This window comes from Mya arenaria, chromosome 11, assembly GCF_026914265.1.
Source record: "Mya arenaria isolate MELC-2E11 chromosome 11, ASM2691426v1".
Classification (NCBI taxonomy): domain Eukaryota; kingdom Metazoa; phylum Mollusca; class Bivalvia; order Myida; family Myidae; genus Mya; species Mya arenaria.
This window is the reverse complement of record NC_069132.1, coordinates 66,910,493-66,929,978: the sequence shown is the minus strand read 5'-3', so window position 1 is coordinate 66,929,978 and position 19,486 is coordinate 66,910,493. Positions and strand designations below refer to the sequence as shown.

Here is a 19,486-nt window from a genome sequence, read left to right as displayed (position 1 = left end):
TGCAAATGAACAAACAGGGCTTTTAGTTGGGCAATCTTTTTCGTCCTCCTACTTTATTGTGATACTTGGGATCAAACATGTTTAATCTAAATGATGATTCAAACGCTTATTTTCAAAGTGAAGCTACGCTGCCACAACAATCATATTGAATGATGTAGTATTTATCTAATAATCTAAACCTTGGCAGTTTTGTGGTGATATACCGTTCGGTTTAAGTTCTGCGGTTGCCTTTTTCTATTCATACTGTTAACATTCCATGAGCGATTAGCAAAAGAAATATTAAGTTAAGTTTTGTTCTTTTCAGTTCTAAACTCAAAGTGTCAAGAACATGTTTTAACAAATCTGAGCACATTAACAACACAGCATCGTACAACGGTCCTCGTATCACCTTCAGGTCATTGAACTCTGAATCCAAACCTCAGCGTATATCGAAACTACATGAATGATTATAAACTCGAGTGTGTGTATTCCACGTGAAAAATTATGTCATATATGCTACGTCGGAAGGCAATATTTTGCTTAAAATAAAGACTAAAATCAAAGATAACTTTTCGCTTACTACACCATTTTAAATTGAACAAAGGCCAGTCTATGCCGATTAAAGAGTCCCACCTTTGTTTTATAACCGGAGTTTGATAAGGTGATTAGTTTCATCTAACACTTCGACAAACCTGTTTCCAAAACAATGTTTTGATAGTGCTCCATCAGACGGCCGTATCGTGAAAAGGTTTGTCGAAGTATCATAAGAAACTAAACTCTCAATCCAAATTTGGTAAAAGACCGAAGGCGGGGCTCCGTAAGCGGCATAAACTGCGCTATGTTTCATTTAAAAGAAAAATGAAAAGTTATCATTGTTTTAAGACTCAATCGAAGCAAAATATTGCCTTCCGACGTAGCATTTATGACGCAATTTATCACGTGGTATACACACACAGTACTCAGTCAAAAAAGAAACAATACCTAGAAAATTTTACACTTTATTTCTTCCCTCTTTGACACTTTTCTGAAATATTTTTTGAATTTAATGTTTAACAACCATTTTAATAAAATCTCATAACATTAGTAGAAAACTATCAATACTGGCAGATTTTTTGCTGCTGTAACAACGATCATGCGAAAACTCATTTCACAAGTAATCAGTATCTGGTATGTCCGCCATGTGCGTCTCTACCTGCAATACAGCGACGTCGCATTGAGCGAATCAGGGTATTAATCGTCTCCTGTGGTATCGCTGCCAACATTTCGAGCATAAAACGTGCAAGCTCATCAGCGTTTTGAAGAAAACGCCGTCTAACACGGCGTTTCAACACATCCAATAAATGTTCGATTGGAGACAGGTCAGGTGAGAATACAGGCCATGGAAGAACTTGGCTATTTCTCTCCTGAAGGTAGGTGGTTGAAACTCTAACGGTGTGGCACAAAGCGTTGTCCTGTTGGAACATAGTGACGTTCGGATTGGCGTTGATAAATGGTGCAACCACTGGCTCCAATATCTCATTTCGACATCGTTGTCCTGTTAGTCTACCTTGCACTTCCACTAAATTGGTTCGAGAATGAAAGGATATTCCACTCCATACCATAACGTTAGGTCCCCCAAATCGATCTCTCTGACGTACACATGCGTCCGAAAAAACGTTCGTTGCGTCGTCTATAGCAACGTATGCGTCCATCAGCGTGATCCAAGCAAAACAGTGATTTGTCGCTAAATAACACGGTGTTCCGCTGTTGTTGAGTCCAACGGTGATGTTGGTGTACCCAATCCCGACGTTTACGTCGACGTTCGGCTGTATGACACGGGCCGTTTTATGGGCGTCTAGCCTTAGTCCATGTTCGGCAAGCCTATTTCTGACCGTTTGAGCTAGTGTTGTGCCGATGATCGATTATAATCGACAATTGATTGGAAAGGCTAACGTCGGCGACAATCAATAGTGAAATTTGAACAATCGATTATAGAAACAAGGGACGTAACCGCTACCGACTAATTTACTTATTTCTGGTGAATACTAGTTAATGTTGAAATGTTAAGGTTTTACTATGTTTTGTTATGTACGCATATTCTTATCAAGTCAATAAGTCACTACAGCACCTTATTACACATTTTCTTTGTAGTTTAACTGCTAAAAGATTGGGTCTCAACATATCATGTTTGTGGTTAAAAAGTGATTTTTAAAACATGTCACCATTTATTTCTAACCATGTAAGAATAGATTTCTCAGTTTTCTGAAAGAAACTGTTTTTTTTAGACAGAAACTGTTCTTGTAAAACATATAGAATATTCAACTGCTTGTTGTACTTGTTACTGACTGATTATTAAAAAGAAATTGATATCTTTATTTGTGTTTATTTTACACATGTTTACAATGCTAAATTAATGTAAAATGAAAAAAAAATAGAGCCTGTGGTCTTATTTCCTGTAATAGTAACATGTAAACACTTAACGATAGTCGCTTTCTGAATAAATAATGTATTTTTTATAAAGAAATCTACAAACAATATTGTAAGGAACACACAGCCAGCAAAACATATGGGACCCATATGGGTCCCACATGGGTTACCATATGGGCTACCCATCTGGGCCCCACATGGGTTTTGCAACAGGGCTCCATGTGGGTCCCATATGGGCAGGCCCATATGGGTCGATTTAGGACCCATATGGGCCCCACATGGGGTTTGGAACAGGGCTTGATATGGGACCCATATGGGTCCCACATGGTATTTGTGGGCTGTATAAGGGCTAAGCAATAAATTTGGGGTCACCTGTTACTTTTGTTATTACATGTTATAATATATTTATTCCAATTACCTAAAATATTTGATTTTGAGTGTTCACCTATTGCATTACTATCCTTTCATTGGTTATGAATTTATCTAGACCAACAGCTATGTTGTGAAGTACAAATGACATAATGTAAACATAATATTTCATTACACAACAAAGATAGCAATAATCTTATTATGTTTATTAACATAAATACATCAGAAATATAAAACAAGATGTACAAACTAAAAAAGTCAACAAAAATAATACTGACAAGATTTTGCGTAATACTGGCAACAAAAAGTGACACACAAGAAAAATGTGACTGAAATTTTGACACATTTTTATTCAGTTTGGTTTGACAATACCGAGCTAAAAAGATCTGGTACATTTATATGGGAGTTTGATTAATAACTTAATAATAAGTGTAAACTTTGTTTTATTGATTGTATCTGTCACTTAAAAAGCGTGTCAAAAAGTGATGTAAAAAAGCACATTTTAAAGGCTTTAACGACATTCGGAACTCCTCGTCCATTTTTATCGAAAACAATCTCGGATGTAATTGGACGGTTTAAATACTCAAAAAGCGGTACGTTTAAGTCCGCTGCAAGTAGATCGCGTAGTAAATTTATTCAGCAGTTAAACTTTATGACTTTACTCTTGAGAATCTTAATTATGTTTGCAATAATACACTTCACTGGCAATTAAACTTAGATCAATAAATACAACTCTAAAACCCTACATTTAATTAATGATATAATTAAAAAAAAAATACAAACTACTTCAACTGATGTACCGGCATACATCCGAGGTTGTTTTCGATAAAGATGGCCGAGGAGCTCCGAATACTTTAACAAAATCCGAATGCTTTAACAAATGTGTTTAAAAATTACACAAATCGAAAGACACACAATTCTAATAAACAGAGCATGGGGTGCATCTACACATTCAAGTATAACAATATTGCTTAGACATAAAGCAGTGTTTCAAACCAGAAATGAAATAACAGTTTCAAGTTAATTGGCACATTGGATTCAATCACAAAAATCATACATGTTAAAATAAAAAAGAATTTAAAAGGAGAAAATTAAACACAAACCAGAACTATTGACTCACACAATAAATGCACCTTGTAGAACTGACTAGTGAACTGACACGACTGAATGTTAAAACATATATATATCCTTATTTCCTCCATGTATGAAGAGTTACATTACAAAATACATACGGTATGAAACAAAAGTAGAGCAACAGCATAAAACAAATATTTACATAATAAATTTATATCATTTAGACCCATTTCATTGTTGTCTATCAAGAAGGATTAATTAATACATACACACTCACTCCATAGGTTAAAAAACCATTTACAAATCAGGGATTACAGTTATGGCCAGGGAAATAAATGGTGTTCATATGATTATAGTCATCTGACACCAATTTCTGGAAAGTTCTTAATCTAAGTTTATAGGGAGTGTATCAAAGTTTAAAATGGTGTACCCAGTATAAGAAAACATTATAATGAAACAAAAACCGACATCATTCCGAGATAGAACGATAATTAAGCAATGCCAATAGGTTTCGCTTACATTGATCATCAGGGAACAAATTATCGAAGTAAAATATGATATTATTGACACTGTAACTTGGGAACAATATTGTGTTCATATGTGTACACGTGTTAGTAAATGAAATCTGACATCGTCACTTTTTGTTTGGAATTGGATTAAAATGTATATAAAATATATTTCCTTAGATAACCTACCTTCTTTAGAACAATCATCCAAATGTGAACTAAAAATATTTGTCTTGTTGATGGGTCTCTTATTTGTCATGGACTGTTTGTCTTATGATTATACAAAAAAGTTAAAGAAACATGGATTTGCCTATAAATATAGATAAGAAATGCTCTTCTTGCAACCCTTAACGATATGAAAATTTAGGTCAAAAGTTGGAGGTATTTCATTATTACATTATTGTGATACATTTTGCATACAATCTACATAACATGTCACACGACATTGATGTGTATGATAAATTAATTGATGCATACATATTGTATATAATCAATTTGAAAATCGGTGATAACTATTCTGACAATTTTTGTTGGTTAAATTTTGAGTCGTAAACCCGAATTTTTTTGGTCAGTAAATAAGTCAACATTCTATTCAGGAAGCATCGGGGTGACCCTTGCTCGGTCTTTGCGGCCAACCTCACAACCTCGAGACTCGAAAAGCAACTTCTGGATGGCCCCCTCCATTTCATTGTGGTTACAAGAGCGTGTTGCTGGGTTCAATTGTAAACATCCTGTAAATGGTGTTAGTGGATAGATGAATATCCGAGACAGCTTTTTCATCAAAGTGATTATCAAATGTTTGGTAATAAATAAGTAGCATTTTATAGTCAACTATATATGGTAATTTTAGCTAGGCAGATAAATTTACATCTTAGTATCTTAATTTTATTAGGTATCTTAAAAAGTTTTTCATTTTTTAATACTTATACTCCATTAATTTTTTTTTTAATCCATTGATGTATATGCATTGCATATGTAGTTTCATTTAGCATATCTTAATATATACAACAACAAAACCACGTACTGAAAAAGATGTTCATCAAGTGAAGTCCGACTAGTTTCTTTTTTTTGTTTGGTTCCCGTTAGGTTGTATTGGCTGGCAAGATTTTTGTCAACACCGTCTTCATTATCCAAGAAACCGTGTCCACTGTGTCATTGACTCCCACCATATTCTGCCAAGTTATTTACCTTGAACAAAAAGTTGTGCATGAAAATGCCTGTAAATCCACATATAAATGCAAAACAATAAAAACTTTCAAGCAGAACCATAGTATCACGCTTAATGTGCTACAATTTTAATATTAAAATTTGAAGCACTGTCAGCGCCCCTAGTACTGGCTTGGTTTGTGTGCCTGCCCTTTAATATATTGATCAGATCACGTTTCAAAAACAAATCTTAATGTTTAATGTCACTTCAAAATTTAATTTTAAAGCACACATTATGCATTTTTAAATTTAAAGACACCTAATAAAAAAACAGACAAATATGTTTCGGAAACTTACAACGGATGTTGCAGCATTCGCTGGAACATTCGCTCATAAGGCTGTCAAATCCTCCAGAGTTTTGAGGGGGAAAGCTATCCCCTCTGGCATCTCACTAGGAACTGCATCTTGTGCTGAACCTCTCGCCAGGATGAGACGCAGGAGCCGCGTATACTGTCGCAATTGCTCCTGCTGGTTTTCCAACAGCACAAAGATCCAGGTGTCCCGAACAAATAACATTATGTCAAAAATAAAAATTGAATCAAGACACTTGTTATATACAGGTGAACCATTAAAACAATAATGTGATTTGCTGTTTGTTAATGTTATAATAATAAAAAGATTCAAGGTTCAATTATGAAAATTATTACATTCCATTAAAATCTCCTATTTACCTTCTTGGATTATACTCTGCCGAGCATCGAATAATGAACGAGTAGCTGGAATGTTGGGGAGTGTTGGTCATGCCATCATCCTCATCATCACCATTAGCAGCAGTGGCAGGCTGTTCACCCTTGCTTACATCCTCGTACAGCCTCCTTGGTGCACTTTTAAATTGGATAAAATACTATTCATGATTGTCAGAATATGTTAAAGTCTCTTTGGAGGTCTACATGTAAATAGGTTCCCCATGAACCATTAATTTTATCGTTGTTTTTTTTTCTGTTGTTTTGTTTTGCCATCTGCCATCCCGAATGCCTTTATTTAAATAATTTATATCGATATGATCGCGAAATTATATGACAAGTTACAAAATCGTAGCGCAAACAATGCTTTTACATGAAAGTCACCAGTAATTCACTTGTTTAAAGTCAAAATACTATAAATATAAATCCAACTTGCTTTGAAAGTTAAAAAAGGACCATTACTTTTTCTTTAAAAAATTTTTTTTTCACTCAATCACGTTCATCACTCGTTCCTCGATAAAATATCACGTGACAAATTTTCCACTTTTTTATTTGTAACTAAACTTCTGCTAAAAAACTCAATTGCAAAAGGTTTATATTTAGGAAGTTATAAAAAATTGAAATTACAGAAAAATAGTATTTATGTATCATCGCCACAACATCGTGCCTGACCATCTAACACTACCCCTACTATAATGATAATGCCAATATATGGGACCCATATGGGACCTATCTGGGGCATATCATGGCAAAAGATATGAAGCCAATGCATGAAATAATGAACTTTTTTGACATAGCATCGATGTAAACATATTTTCATATAACAATGATCTTCGTTTCCCTTTCTGTATCCAATTAATATAGATGAGCAGTCCCATCTGGGTCCCATCTCGCCAGATCTATGGCGATAATTAACTGTGCCAAGTGTTCGATAACGACCTGCCAGACGAGATATTGTCACACGCGACACACCAAAACGTACAGCGAAGTCACTATGACGTGCACCTGCCTGAAGCAATAGCCCGATAACGTTCACCAGTAGACAAACGTGGCATACTTGTTACAAAAGAAACCGGATAATTTATGTGTTTTTCTTCAACTGTACTTTAACCCTTACTCAAATCATTATTCCTTTACGGACTCCATGTTTCTTACAATAAACAACACATAATAAATGCAAAATTTCATTTATTGATTTGAAATGTGTTCTAGCACTCGAACGTATATGAAATGTGTTCTAGCACTCGAACGTATATGACTGGTGCATACGTGTATACATATATTTTAAATCAAATGATACTTTGAAATAAACATATATCATTGACAAACAATACATCAGTTCCATATCAAACATATTTTGAATAAATATATGATATTTAAAGCTGATCCAAACAAATTATTATTAAACTAAAGAAAACATTTCTTAAAAATTAACTTAGTCTTGTCCAGTCAACGTCTCGAAGCTGAATGACCATTTACCGCCTAAACTACTCGTGCATACATTGCACGCCACCTACTGGACATTACATCTAATCAAGGAAAATAATTTTCTTCTTATTCAAATTTTCAAACGCAGAAAATTATATTTCACGTTAACTCAACATGTACCATGTACCTCGTACCCCTTGCAGCACGTGAAAATCTGAAGCTAGGTCGTTTACTTTAATGCTTCAATGAATTCAGCTAATCCCTATGATTTACATTAACGAACTATAACCACTTAATTTTAGTTAATTTTAAAGGATATTTACTTATTTTTATAGAAATAATTGAAATATTAATACGGTATCGTTTCTTTTTTGGGTGAGTATATTTAAGGAATGAATTGCGGGGCTGATGTCATTATCGGGGTATGAACGCAATTGGGTTGGTCAATGTGTGTGGAGTCCGAAGGACTCCACGCGTACTTTGACCAACCCAATTGCATTCATATCCCCGATAATGACATCAGCCCCGCAATTCATTCCTTATATTTACACCAAAAGTTCATTATTTCATTCAAGAATTGTTAAAAAAATCATCATTTCATTTAAGAAAACCTTTCAGTTATCCGTTCTTACCCATTCTGTAAATAGAACGACCCGATTGCAACCGGAAACATTTTTTCAAATGACGTAACAATAACGCAGGAAAAGATCAACAACTTGAAATCACTTTAAAACGTAGAATTGAAACACTTATAACAACAGTTCATTCAAAATATAATAAATTAACACTTTTAAAAATGTTGATTTATGTTTTACGGGACCTGGTGACACAATACAAACAATATCAAGATCACTAGTTTTCATGTATATTGTTATGCGATGAATTACGATCCGAACATATCCGAAGATGTTGCGTTCATCGATTGATGAACGCAATTGCCGAAATGACGTTCATTTAAGGAATGGAAGTTGAGGTGTAAATATATTTATATATCCTTTTACACATATAACCATTATATTGGTAAACATGTAAGCACGGCAGCGTATATTGATTTGCTAATACAATACCAATAGTTTGAAAATATTTTCAAACGATTTCGTTCAAAAGCTGCTTGAACGCATTGCTTCCTAATAACACAACGGAAGAATTTTGTGACTATGACATTCATTGATTTGTGCTATGAAAGACGTCTGGCAAACATGTTTACGTACGAAACTCTTCCGATGCTTCAGCTGATAAGGTTTTTACCATAAAAGGTTATCTGCTGACGTAGGGCTAATTTACATCAATATAGACGGTTACATTTTAAGTCCGTCCCATAAGATGAACCTCTTCATGTCTGTGTGGTATGTTAACTTTTATCAAAAGGACCAGAGATAACGGTCACAAACTGTCATGAAATGCTTGTTTTTAACGTTCCTTATAATAAACTTAGATTCATTACAAATTTTCGATATTCTATTTTGTTAAGACCGCTAAACTTTCTTTGCAAACGTTTAAAGCTGCACTCTCACAGATTGAACGTTTTGATATTTATTTATTTTTGTCTTGGAACGAGCAATTTTTTTGCGAAAATCCATAAAAACCAGTAATATAAGACTGCTGACAAAAATTAGATCGCAGATTTTTATATTAAAGATAAAAAAAATTGATGCCTTTTTCTTTAAACCGTAAGAAACGGTTTAAGCCATAAAACATTAATTTTCGAACGGAAATATGAACATTTACGATCTGATCTTTTGTCAGCAATCTGTAATCATTGGTTTGCAGATATGTACTCAAATATTTGCTCTTTCCGAGACAAAAGATAATTTTTTTGTAAAAATGGTATATCTGTGAGAGTGCAGCTTTAACAGACTACCTTTACCTTGTGTTGATCGTGAAGTTTGAACCAAACAGGCACAACGGAATATATTACACCGCAATGTTATCATGTACAATAAGGTACGAGTCAGCCATCAGCTGACATAAGCCACAAACCGGAACGCTACACCTCTAACTATGCTTAAAACAATGCTGTATGTCCTTCTATTAATAAGAAAGTTACACCAGTCTCGCAGGGAGCTATAGGAACGTTGTATAAAAACTTTCCTTAGTACATGAAAGTTGCCTGTGTATATGCTCAATGAAAATAAGTATAAAAGCTTGATCGTGTTCCAGTATTCTGCACAACCATCTTTGGTCACTGACGAACAGACCCTAGTTATGTTTAAGTTCATCCTGTTGGTAACACTCGTGGCGGTAGCGGCTGCAGAGGTGGAACTGGTAGTGAAGGATTGCGGTAAGTCGATTGCAATTAAGGAGACACTCTTATTTAAAAACAATATATACACATGTATAACAAACATAAATATTGAGTGATAAGCCTTTAAGTAGTAACTAGATCATGTATTTATGGAAAACATCAATTACTGATTGCAAGATTGTAACCATGTAAATAATTGGTGAACACGCAAAGTAAGTTTATGTGAGTGATAAAATATTTACTGTTATCTACTATCGTCGTAGAAAACCGTGTTTCAGCACCTTTCTTTCAAATCAAACTCGGTATTCTCCATAAGAACCATTGTTTTCGACATGTATTCATCCGTTTTAGTATTAAAACATTTGAATTGATTGTGATAAATCTTATTTGGTAGTAAGAGTGCATCTATAAGGAGATTTGTAAATGCTATGAGCACTTATTCTTTTATGCAACATGTAAATTTAACATTTTAGCAGTATAGCAATTCTGGAATTTAAGGGAATAACTAAATGAACTATGCTTTAACCTTAGGGAAATGTTCTTGATAACAAACCAAGAATGAAAGTTAAGCAAACTTAGATAATGAACGGACGAAAAATAGACAATTGTAAAGATTACCTAAATGAATACGGTATAATAACAATATTTCGAAGCTGTAAATCATTTTCGAGATTAAGTTGTTTTTCTAAACTCAAAAGTATAATGTTATCAACATTTAAGAACAACCATTAAATACATCATTAACAGTTTACGATTCAAAGAAAAAAAACCACAAGAGTGTTAGGAAATATGAATTGAACGCGCGTGTGAAAGACCAGACGAAAGTATGTGTATGGAGGAAGATGCATTATACATGTGTGAATGTTAATGTTATAAAACAGAACAGAACAGAGCAGACTTTTGGTTTGAACTTGTAAAACAATGTCAACGATACATACACGTTTTCATATAGTTTGGTCAACGGTCCACGATTATAGAAATTGGTGTTACATATGAAAAATGTTGTTTAACAATATATCATACATATGTGCTCATACAATTATGGCTAATCTTATTCGTAGGTTCTCATGACTCCGTAATCAACTCCATCCATGTAGACGAATGCAACACGGAACCATGCATCATCCATAAAGGACAGAACTATACCATCCATGTGAACTTCACTGCAAGTAAGTATTTAGTTATCATTGTTTTTGTAGTTCCTAGTAAGTTGGGCTCTTACCATGGGCCTCTAAAGAGGTTTATTGTTGAAATTTTGACATCTGGGATTGTACCTGTAAAATTGATACGTGATTTAAATGTTGTTGTATTTTGGTTATATTTGGCCGATCTTTGTTGAGTGGTATAGCACCTCACTATGTTGGCCCTTGGAAAAGTCAGCACATTCTAGTATATGCACTTACTGTAAAGCTTGTCAGACAAAAGTCAAAACGATTCGCCCCTGGTCGCTGAAGAACAAAGTACGAGGGTATACGAGTTTGACTATAGACAGACAAGTCATTCAATAAGTACTTCATTACATTATATTTTTTTTAATGTAATCCCTTTTTCTTTCATAAAAGCTATATGCTACAGCTTACAGTGTACCGGGCACTGACAATTAGAACTGTTCATTATAATTCAGAGTGACTTCCCTTGTTACTAGGCAAAATGTAAACAAACGCTTGCCTCATATTAACATAAATTACAAACCGCATAACTTTTAAAGCATTGATCCACGTATGTAAAACTTTCATTTCCGCTCATAGTTTTAACAAATTAAAGCTGCACTCTCACAGATTGAACGTTTTAACAACTTTTTTTATTTTTTGTCTTGGAACGAGCAATTTTTTTGCGTAAACATCTGTTAACCAGTGATAAAAGACTGCTGACAAAAGATCAGATCGCAGCTTTAAACAAACCGCAAAATGAAAAGGGAAAACGCAACTTTCCCTTTTCAGCATGGTAACATTTTTATTCAACAGAAACCCTTTGTAATGTCCTCAAAGCATTTCTGTAGGATTAGAAATATCTTTGGGAATATTACCAAACACTTCATAGTATAGTATTGAAGAGTTATAGTGTGGTTTTCAACATTTCTGGTAATATTCCCAAAAGTATCCATAGTATGCCAGGTTTTCTGGGAATATTACCAATTTGATCTTGAAAATTTGGTAACATTACCAAAACATTTTGAAAATATTTCCAAACACTTTGTAGTATAGTATTGAAAGTTGTGGTGCGGGTTTCAACATTTGTGGGAACATTCCCAAAATAATCCATACTATGCCGAGAGAGTTTCTAAAATATTCTTCAATATGAAAAGTCACAAATATTTGGTAATATTCCCCCCAAAAATGATGAACATTTTCTGCTAGGATTCTGAACATAGTGTCCAGGTTTTCTGGGAATATTACCAATTTGATCTTGAAAATTTGGTAACATTACCAAAACATTTTGAAAATATTTCCAAACACTTTGTAGTATAGTATTGAAAGTTGTGGTGGGGGTTTCAACATTTGTGGGAACATTCCCAAAACTATCGATATTATGCCGAGAGATTTTCAAAAAAATTCTTCAACTATGAAAAGTCACAAATATTTGGTAATATTCCCAAAATAAATGATGAACATTTTCTGCTAGGATTCTGAATAAAATGTCCAGGTTTTCTGGGAATATTACCAATTTGATCGTGATATTTGGTAACATTACCAAAATTATTTGAGAATATTACCAGATGAACTGAAACAGACTAATTCAACAAAAAGCCTTTGAAAACTCCACAAATAGTTTCTGTAGGACCAAACAGTTCATAGTATAGTATTGAAAACTGGGGCTTTTCAACATTTTTGAGAACATTCCCAAAATAATCCATATTATGCCGAGAGATTTTCTATATCATTTTTAAACTAGGAATAGTCACAAATATTTGGTAATATTCCCAAAATGAATTACGAACATTTTCCGTTATCGTTCTCAAATTCATCTTGAATACAATTATATTATTTATATTATCTTGAAATATTTGGTAACATTACCAAAACTTTTTTGGGCATATCAAAAGATGAATTGAAATAAAATAATCCAAAAGAAAAAGCTGCACGTGGGCTGCTGTAGGACATGAATTATTCTGGGAATATTACCAAAATCTTCATTGCATAGTATTGAAATTAACAGCAGGTTTTTCAGCATGTTTGTAATATTCCCAGAATAATCTATAGTATGACTAAAATTGTTCTAAACATTTCTAAAACATGCAATATTCGCAAATGTTTGGTAATATTTCCAAAAAAAATATAAACATTTTATAACAAGAGATGTTTGTCAAACATTAATCCCCCCCTCCCTGAGCACCATGTTGTCAGGATTATTTGAACAATCGAAATACACATGGACTGAAATGACAGCTGATTGGTCATTGCCATTGGATGACTTTAAGGCAGTTTAAAGATTATGACCATTCAAAGTGTGAGGATAGTAGACATAGTGTTCAATCGTGTTCAGATGATATTTGCCGATAAATTGTGTCCTCTTAGAAGGGAATAAGTAAATACGACAACATTTAATGGCGAATATGAGTTATGACCATGACGTTTGACTCTAATAAGTGTTGATTGATAGAACGACATAGATTACATATTCCTAGTTGTTTAAACCTACCAGAATGTTATTTCAGTATTACAGGTATGTCTCTTGCAATTTTACAATGTGACAATAATTATTTTAAATACAAGTGTGGACTTTCGCATATTATGATTTAAAAAAAATCACACAGAAAAGAACAGAACAGACGTTTATAAGTCATATACATCAGAACATCGTCTAAACACATACACTTAGGTTTTTGATATCAAATGCTTGTACATGGTTAGTGCTATGGTTAAAGACACAAATATGTTGACGTAAAGGCAGCAGTATCAGAGGATGAACTAAATTAATAATAATAATTATTATTAGGAATAGCATTATGAATACATACTGATTCTTTAACATAATCGCAGAGCTTAACCAGCTCACATTTATTGACAGAGTTAAATATATTTCTGGGAATATTACCAACTAAATCTTGAAAGGTTTGGTAACATAACCAAAACAATTCGGGGATGTTACCAGATGAAGTGAAATACAAGTATGATTATTTGACAAACATACAAACAGCCAACAGACAAATATAACTTAAGATGCAAAACTAGACATGCTGGTTTTACGACTCTTGCTAATTTACTGCCGGAGATACGTGTGACAAAATGTTTTGTGACAGCTGGATGACCGACGAACAGACAGACAAGTGAAATCTATTTGCCTCTCAGACTGGGGCATTTAAATGAATAGCAGTATTGAACATTTTTCGGTTATAACACATATACAGTTTTAAACAATTTATTCACAACGTGAATGACAAACAACTAAGTGTATGTTATGAAATTTACATATAAAGTATGCTTAAATAAAAAAAGTCATCGAGAACATGATTAACATAATTGGTGAATGTTCCATCAGTAAACATGGAGCAGGTTCAATACTTTTTTATTGTTCTATGTTTCTTTCCATATCATTAAAATAAACCTAAAGTATCTGCTTAAAGTTATCTATTCAAAAAAATAATAATACTTCTATCATTCGTTCTCGTCATTTATAAGACATTTTCTTGATCGGAATACTTTATAGTATATGCTAAACAACCTATAGCAAACATTTAAAAGTGGATTTATATTTCCTACAAGGATGTCACTATATCAGACTCTGAGTCAGCTTATGCTGGACACAAATGTTGTTGTAAGAAGGGGTATTTCATACAAACAAATTATGAAAACAAAATTGAAAAAAAAATATAATAAACACAGAGTAGATGAGCCAAAGCATGATGGCCTTCGAACTGTTATCAAGTGACAATAAAGGGTATAAATGTAATATTTCATAAATACCAAAGACGGCACTTTCTCAAATATGTCAGGCTTTATGCACAGAGGAGTGGTTAAATAAAAAAAACTCCATCACAGAAATCACAGGAAGAACTTTAATAATGAGTTATGTAGGGTAAGAGCTTAGCATACTCTGTTTATTTTTTTACGTTGAGAGAACTTGTTAGTTTTCCGACTGGCCGACGGGCAAAGGTCATCATGTTTCCCTCCATTTCTCCAATATACACACTCTGGTTTGTATATTCCACAACTGCCACCTGAAGACGAACCAAACATATAAGTATTTCCTAGATTTTATAGATGTGGTGTATTCTTAAAATTACAGTGTATACTACATATTGCCATTACAGCCAAAATCCAATTAATGATCATTTTAAGTTCAGTATATTTGTTATATAATGTCTTATACTTTAATAGACAAATGGCTTTGTTATATAATGTTTAATACTTTAATAGACAAATGGCTTTATATTTCTGTATTTATACTTGAACATACCGTCATATTTTCTGCTATTTCGGCTAAAGTTTCAGTTTCTGCTGTCTGAAAGTATATTTTTGAATCCTGCTGTACTAAAATAACGATTAACTTTATGAAAAGCATATAACAAACAGGTGGTGAAACCATTATAAAAATATGCTGGACGGAGGCGGGATTCGAATCCGCAACAGCGTGATTTTAAAGTATATGGTCTAACCACAGGACCGGGGCTCTAAAGCAATTGCAAAAGTATACTTTGCTCTTAAGTATGTATGATTTTTTTTGCACAATTTCTTGGGTTGCCAAATTTATGAATATGACTGAGTATTATATTGCATAGTGTTATTATTTTGCATACAACATGAATGTGATATGCAATACATGTATGCCACTTGCCAAGTTTTCATTTGAATACTGGTAGGAAAGTTTCAGTTCATTACTAAAATCATTTATTATGCTCATTTATAATTGTTACATAAAATAAGATTTTGCCAGTTATCTTTGGTAAAGAAATCATGGAAAATAAACATTAATAATTTAGCATGTATAAGTTGTTTTTCTTAAATTCAATTATTATTTTCATACAATCTTTACAACTACTGAACTATAACTTTAACTTAATTTTGCGGTTGGCAATTTCTGTTTTTTAGTTGGAAGTGTTTAGCTAATTCGATTACGTATCAACGTTATTATTAGTATCCTACATGGCCGAGAGCGTAAGATAGGTTCATTACCAACCTGTGCGTCGGGTGTTTTGTGGAAACGAGGTTTACTCGAGGTTTACTGAGTTTTCACAGAACACCCTGAGCGAGTGTTGGGACGAACCTTTCTTATACGGGCGGCTATGGTATATGCTTTTTCTCCCATCTCAGTTTAACAAAATGAGGTAAAAATGTATTTTTTACTGGAACTCTTTATGACAATAAAAAAGTACAGTTGAACACCGTTAATTGAAAATCGTAGGGACCCAAAAAATATTTCGGGATAACGATATTTCGGACTAACAATTTTCATAAAATTGACAGCGTTCGCGAATAATAGATGACGTGAAATACTAAGTCGTGAAGATTGCAATTTCGGTTACACGTTACCAATATGATACATTCGGTTTGAGTGATATTTCGTATACAAAAATATTTGTTGATTTATTATGTACTAAATGACAAATAATTCGTTGTTTTTTTTTCTTCTTTATTAAAACATAAAACGTTTAAAACAAATTGACAGCACATGTATGCATTCGGAACATAGTACGGATTATTCGGTAGCGGGTTAAGTGAGCAATGCGTATTTTCGATTGATATCCATGTTGTGTTAACCAGAAATTATATACACACTACATCACCTAAATGAATTGCTAATTTTCTGACATCGATGATTGTAAAATACGCGTGCTCAATTTCATTCTTTAACAAGCGCTAATTGTGCTCCATTGTCTCTAAGCCCATGCCCTGGTGTAATTGAAGTATGGTGTGAAAAACTATGACATGATAAGGTTCGAAATAAGAAGTGATAAATAGGTGTGAAATACCAAATCGGGCCCGTAATTTTTACTTGGGAATAGCGATTAATTCGGACTAGCGATTTCGGATTAAAGATTAAAAATTTAGTTAAACAAAGTAGGAGTAAAATCGGGACCAAAAAAAATAGCGATCAATTCGAATAAACGGTGTTCGGAATAGCAGTGCTCAACTGTATTTCATACGGGTCTTTGTTTTATCTTTGCCCGAGGGCAAGATACTTATTTCCTGCATGGCCAAATTTTTGGATCTACTTATCTGAGGTAGGAGAAAAGTATGTCTATCAAATATTATCAGTCATATGTAATAAATGAATTCAGCCTAGTTTTTAGTTGTATTCCTTCAGACAAACAAACCTTATCGAATCTGGCATTGTTTGCTGGTGTAACCGTTTCCTGCAAAAGCTGTTTCTTTGCAGCAACCCGAGATTCCTGCAAATGGTATAATACAAATATACAAATTTATTTGGGTCAAGGAAAAAGACAGAGCTTAAAATTGAAGCTTCTTTTCACTAACAATAGTCACAAAAGACATACTAAGAGATCTATCTTTGTAATATTTGTATCATTCTACCATAAATTTATGTCAGTTGTAGTAATATGTTTTAAAAAAATGGGAACAGAATCTAGAATCGAGATACACAATGGTCTTTATATCAATATTTCAAAGCAAAATATCGTTTACATGATCCTTCTGCATAAATAAACTTTGGGAACATAAATATGCATTGGTGAATTTGGCTGTTCTTTAATGAAAAACAAGCAGTGCTCCAAAACTCAGTTATTCTTACAAAATTAATATTGAATAAAAGATGTGAATATAAAATCAAACTTTTATTTCTCGTCAAATGTTGAAATTCATATGGATTTTCACCCATTGCAGGAATTTGAAAATATAATTACAAGGCTCAGACAGTAAGCAGACATATTTCATCTATATACTTAACATTTCTTTTACATTACAACTAATACTTAATCCGGTCAAAGATCTTAAGTGTTAACTTGACCTTCACATTTTGATGTTGTAAATATGGTTGTCATCTAATCACATGTGCTGAAGGTTTGATGGAAAAAAATGAAGATATAATGAAGATTTTTCAGTTAATCTACCAAAGACTGTTTAAAATAGATCGTCAAAATATGAAATTACATAGTTATAGCCATTATAAAGAGTCTGTTATGAACGATGGACAGTCTTATAGGTTGACGGACTGATTATTTTAAAAAAGGCGACATGAAGATATCAAAGATTATTAGACTGCAACTGTTATCCTTGTTAATTAAGCAATAGCTTCGCTTGTGTGTGCAAAAAAGACAAAAAGGGACAATATTTTACCAAAATGCAAATTAGTAATAAGAACTACATGAGTTATGAATGTTGACCCTTTGGTTTACTATGATTTATAATATACTTGTCAATCATCTTAGCTGTAACTTGTGTGATTACTACACATATATCAACTTTAACACGTTTTCAACGAAAGACAACATATCCCCATGAAGCTATGATGCAAGCTCATCTTTCTTAAACAGAAGAGCTAAAACAAATGCAAGGAATATGGTCATAATAGGTACCCCATTTACTTCTAGGTTGATAAGATGCGGCATTTATGTATGTGGTTAGAGGCTGTGGACTTTGTTATTGAAGTTGAAGCTATAAACATGCACATATACATAATAATCATGAGAAAAAACGAGCTTCATTGGATATAATTTGTTTCCATGTAAAAAACAGTACCTTTGCCCTTGCCCTTGCTGCTGTCTGTTCTGCCATTTTCACTCTGAGCATTAGACTATCATTCTCTGCATACATTCTGTTTTGGTTTGCCTGAAATATATGTTCATGGCCTCAAAATTTGCCATATTTTTCTAAATCGACATAGGAAATATTGAATAAACATTTAAATAGTACAAAACATAATACTCTCTGAAAATGTGTATAGGCATATATTCACAGAGAATTCATGTTCATTTTATGAATAATATTTATAGATAAGCATGTGTGCTTTCCTTTTTTATGTTCTTCATAAGGTTGTTCATATATAATGAAATACTTGTTACAAAATAGAGGGCCTATGCTTATTTATTTACACTACTTTAAAAGTTGAACACCGACAAGGTCTCTTAACAGAAATGGAAATATTACGATACAATAAAAAGACATGTCAATAATTAATCAAAATAGTTTAAAACATTTACCATTTTAAGCATTTAAGATTTAATGGCATATTACCTGCATATCTGCAATCTGCCTGTCTTTATTTACCAGTTTTTCTTTCAAATTCTGAATTTCCCCTTGTAACTGAAAAATAAACAATTACAATTAAACCCTTATACTATTCAACAACATAATAATGTATGGAATTTCACATTTATCTCATGTAGTCTTCACGCGCGTGAAAAGAAATTGCTCGTTATATTTGTATTTACAACTTATTGTGTGTGATTTTCCCAGCAAATTAAAAACATTTAAAACATTACTATATTGGCAATCCGGGTACTATACCTCATTTATTTGCCGCGTTTTAGCGATGCACTTCTTTTCGAGGTGATTGATATCGGGATATATGTTGCATCTCGCATCCCTGAAATACAACAAAGTATGGCAACTCGTAGTGATAATCTGGGCAAAGAGATTGTTCACAGGTGTGCCTAAAATATTATCATTCCTTGTAACACCATTTAACAATCC

At 33.2% G+C, this 19,486-nt stretch overlaps 1 protein-coding gene and 2 long non-coding RNA genes across 3 annotated transcripts in view; 1 reads left to right on the top strand and 2 right to left on the bottom strand.

Annotated features, from left to right (window-relative positions):
- Positions 1-9,856: 9,856 nt before the first annotated feature.
- The window catches only part of LOC128209917 (NPC intracellular cholesterol transporter 2-like), a 32,602-nt gene continuing 22,972 nt past the window's right edge, over positions 9,857-19,486 (top strand). The window contains exons 1-2 of the mRNA XM_052914186.1: positions 9,857-9,932; positions 10,958-11,065. Of these exons, the coding sequence (XP_052770146.1) occupies positions 9,857-9,932; positions 10,958-11,065 (184 nt within the window). The remainder of the gene's footprint in view (positions 9,933-10,957; positions 11,066-19,486) is intronic.
- Positions 14,940-17,229, bottom strand: LOC128209920 (uncharacterized). The gene is made up of 3 exons (XR_008257076.1): positions 17,152-17,229; positions 15,294-15,338; positions 14,940-15,054 (listed from the first exon to the last, which is right to left on the bottom strand). It is a non-coding gene; the product is annotated as an uncharacterized LOC128209920 (long non-coding RNA).
- Positions 18,548-19,486, bottom strand: part of LOC128209921 (uncharacterized) — a 1,562-nt gene continuing 623 nt past the window's right edge. The window contains exons 2-4 of the long non-coding RNA XR_008257077.1: positions 19,301-19,379; positions 19,028-19,096; positions 18,548-18,622 (exon numbers count right to left, since the gene is read on the bottom strand). This is a non-coding gene — a long non-coding RNA (uncharacterized LOC128209921). The remainder of the gene's footprint in view (positions 18,623-19,027; positions 19,097-19,300; positions 19,380-19,486) is intronic.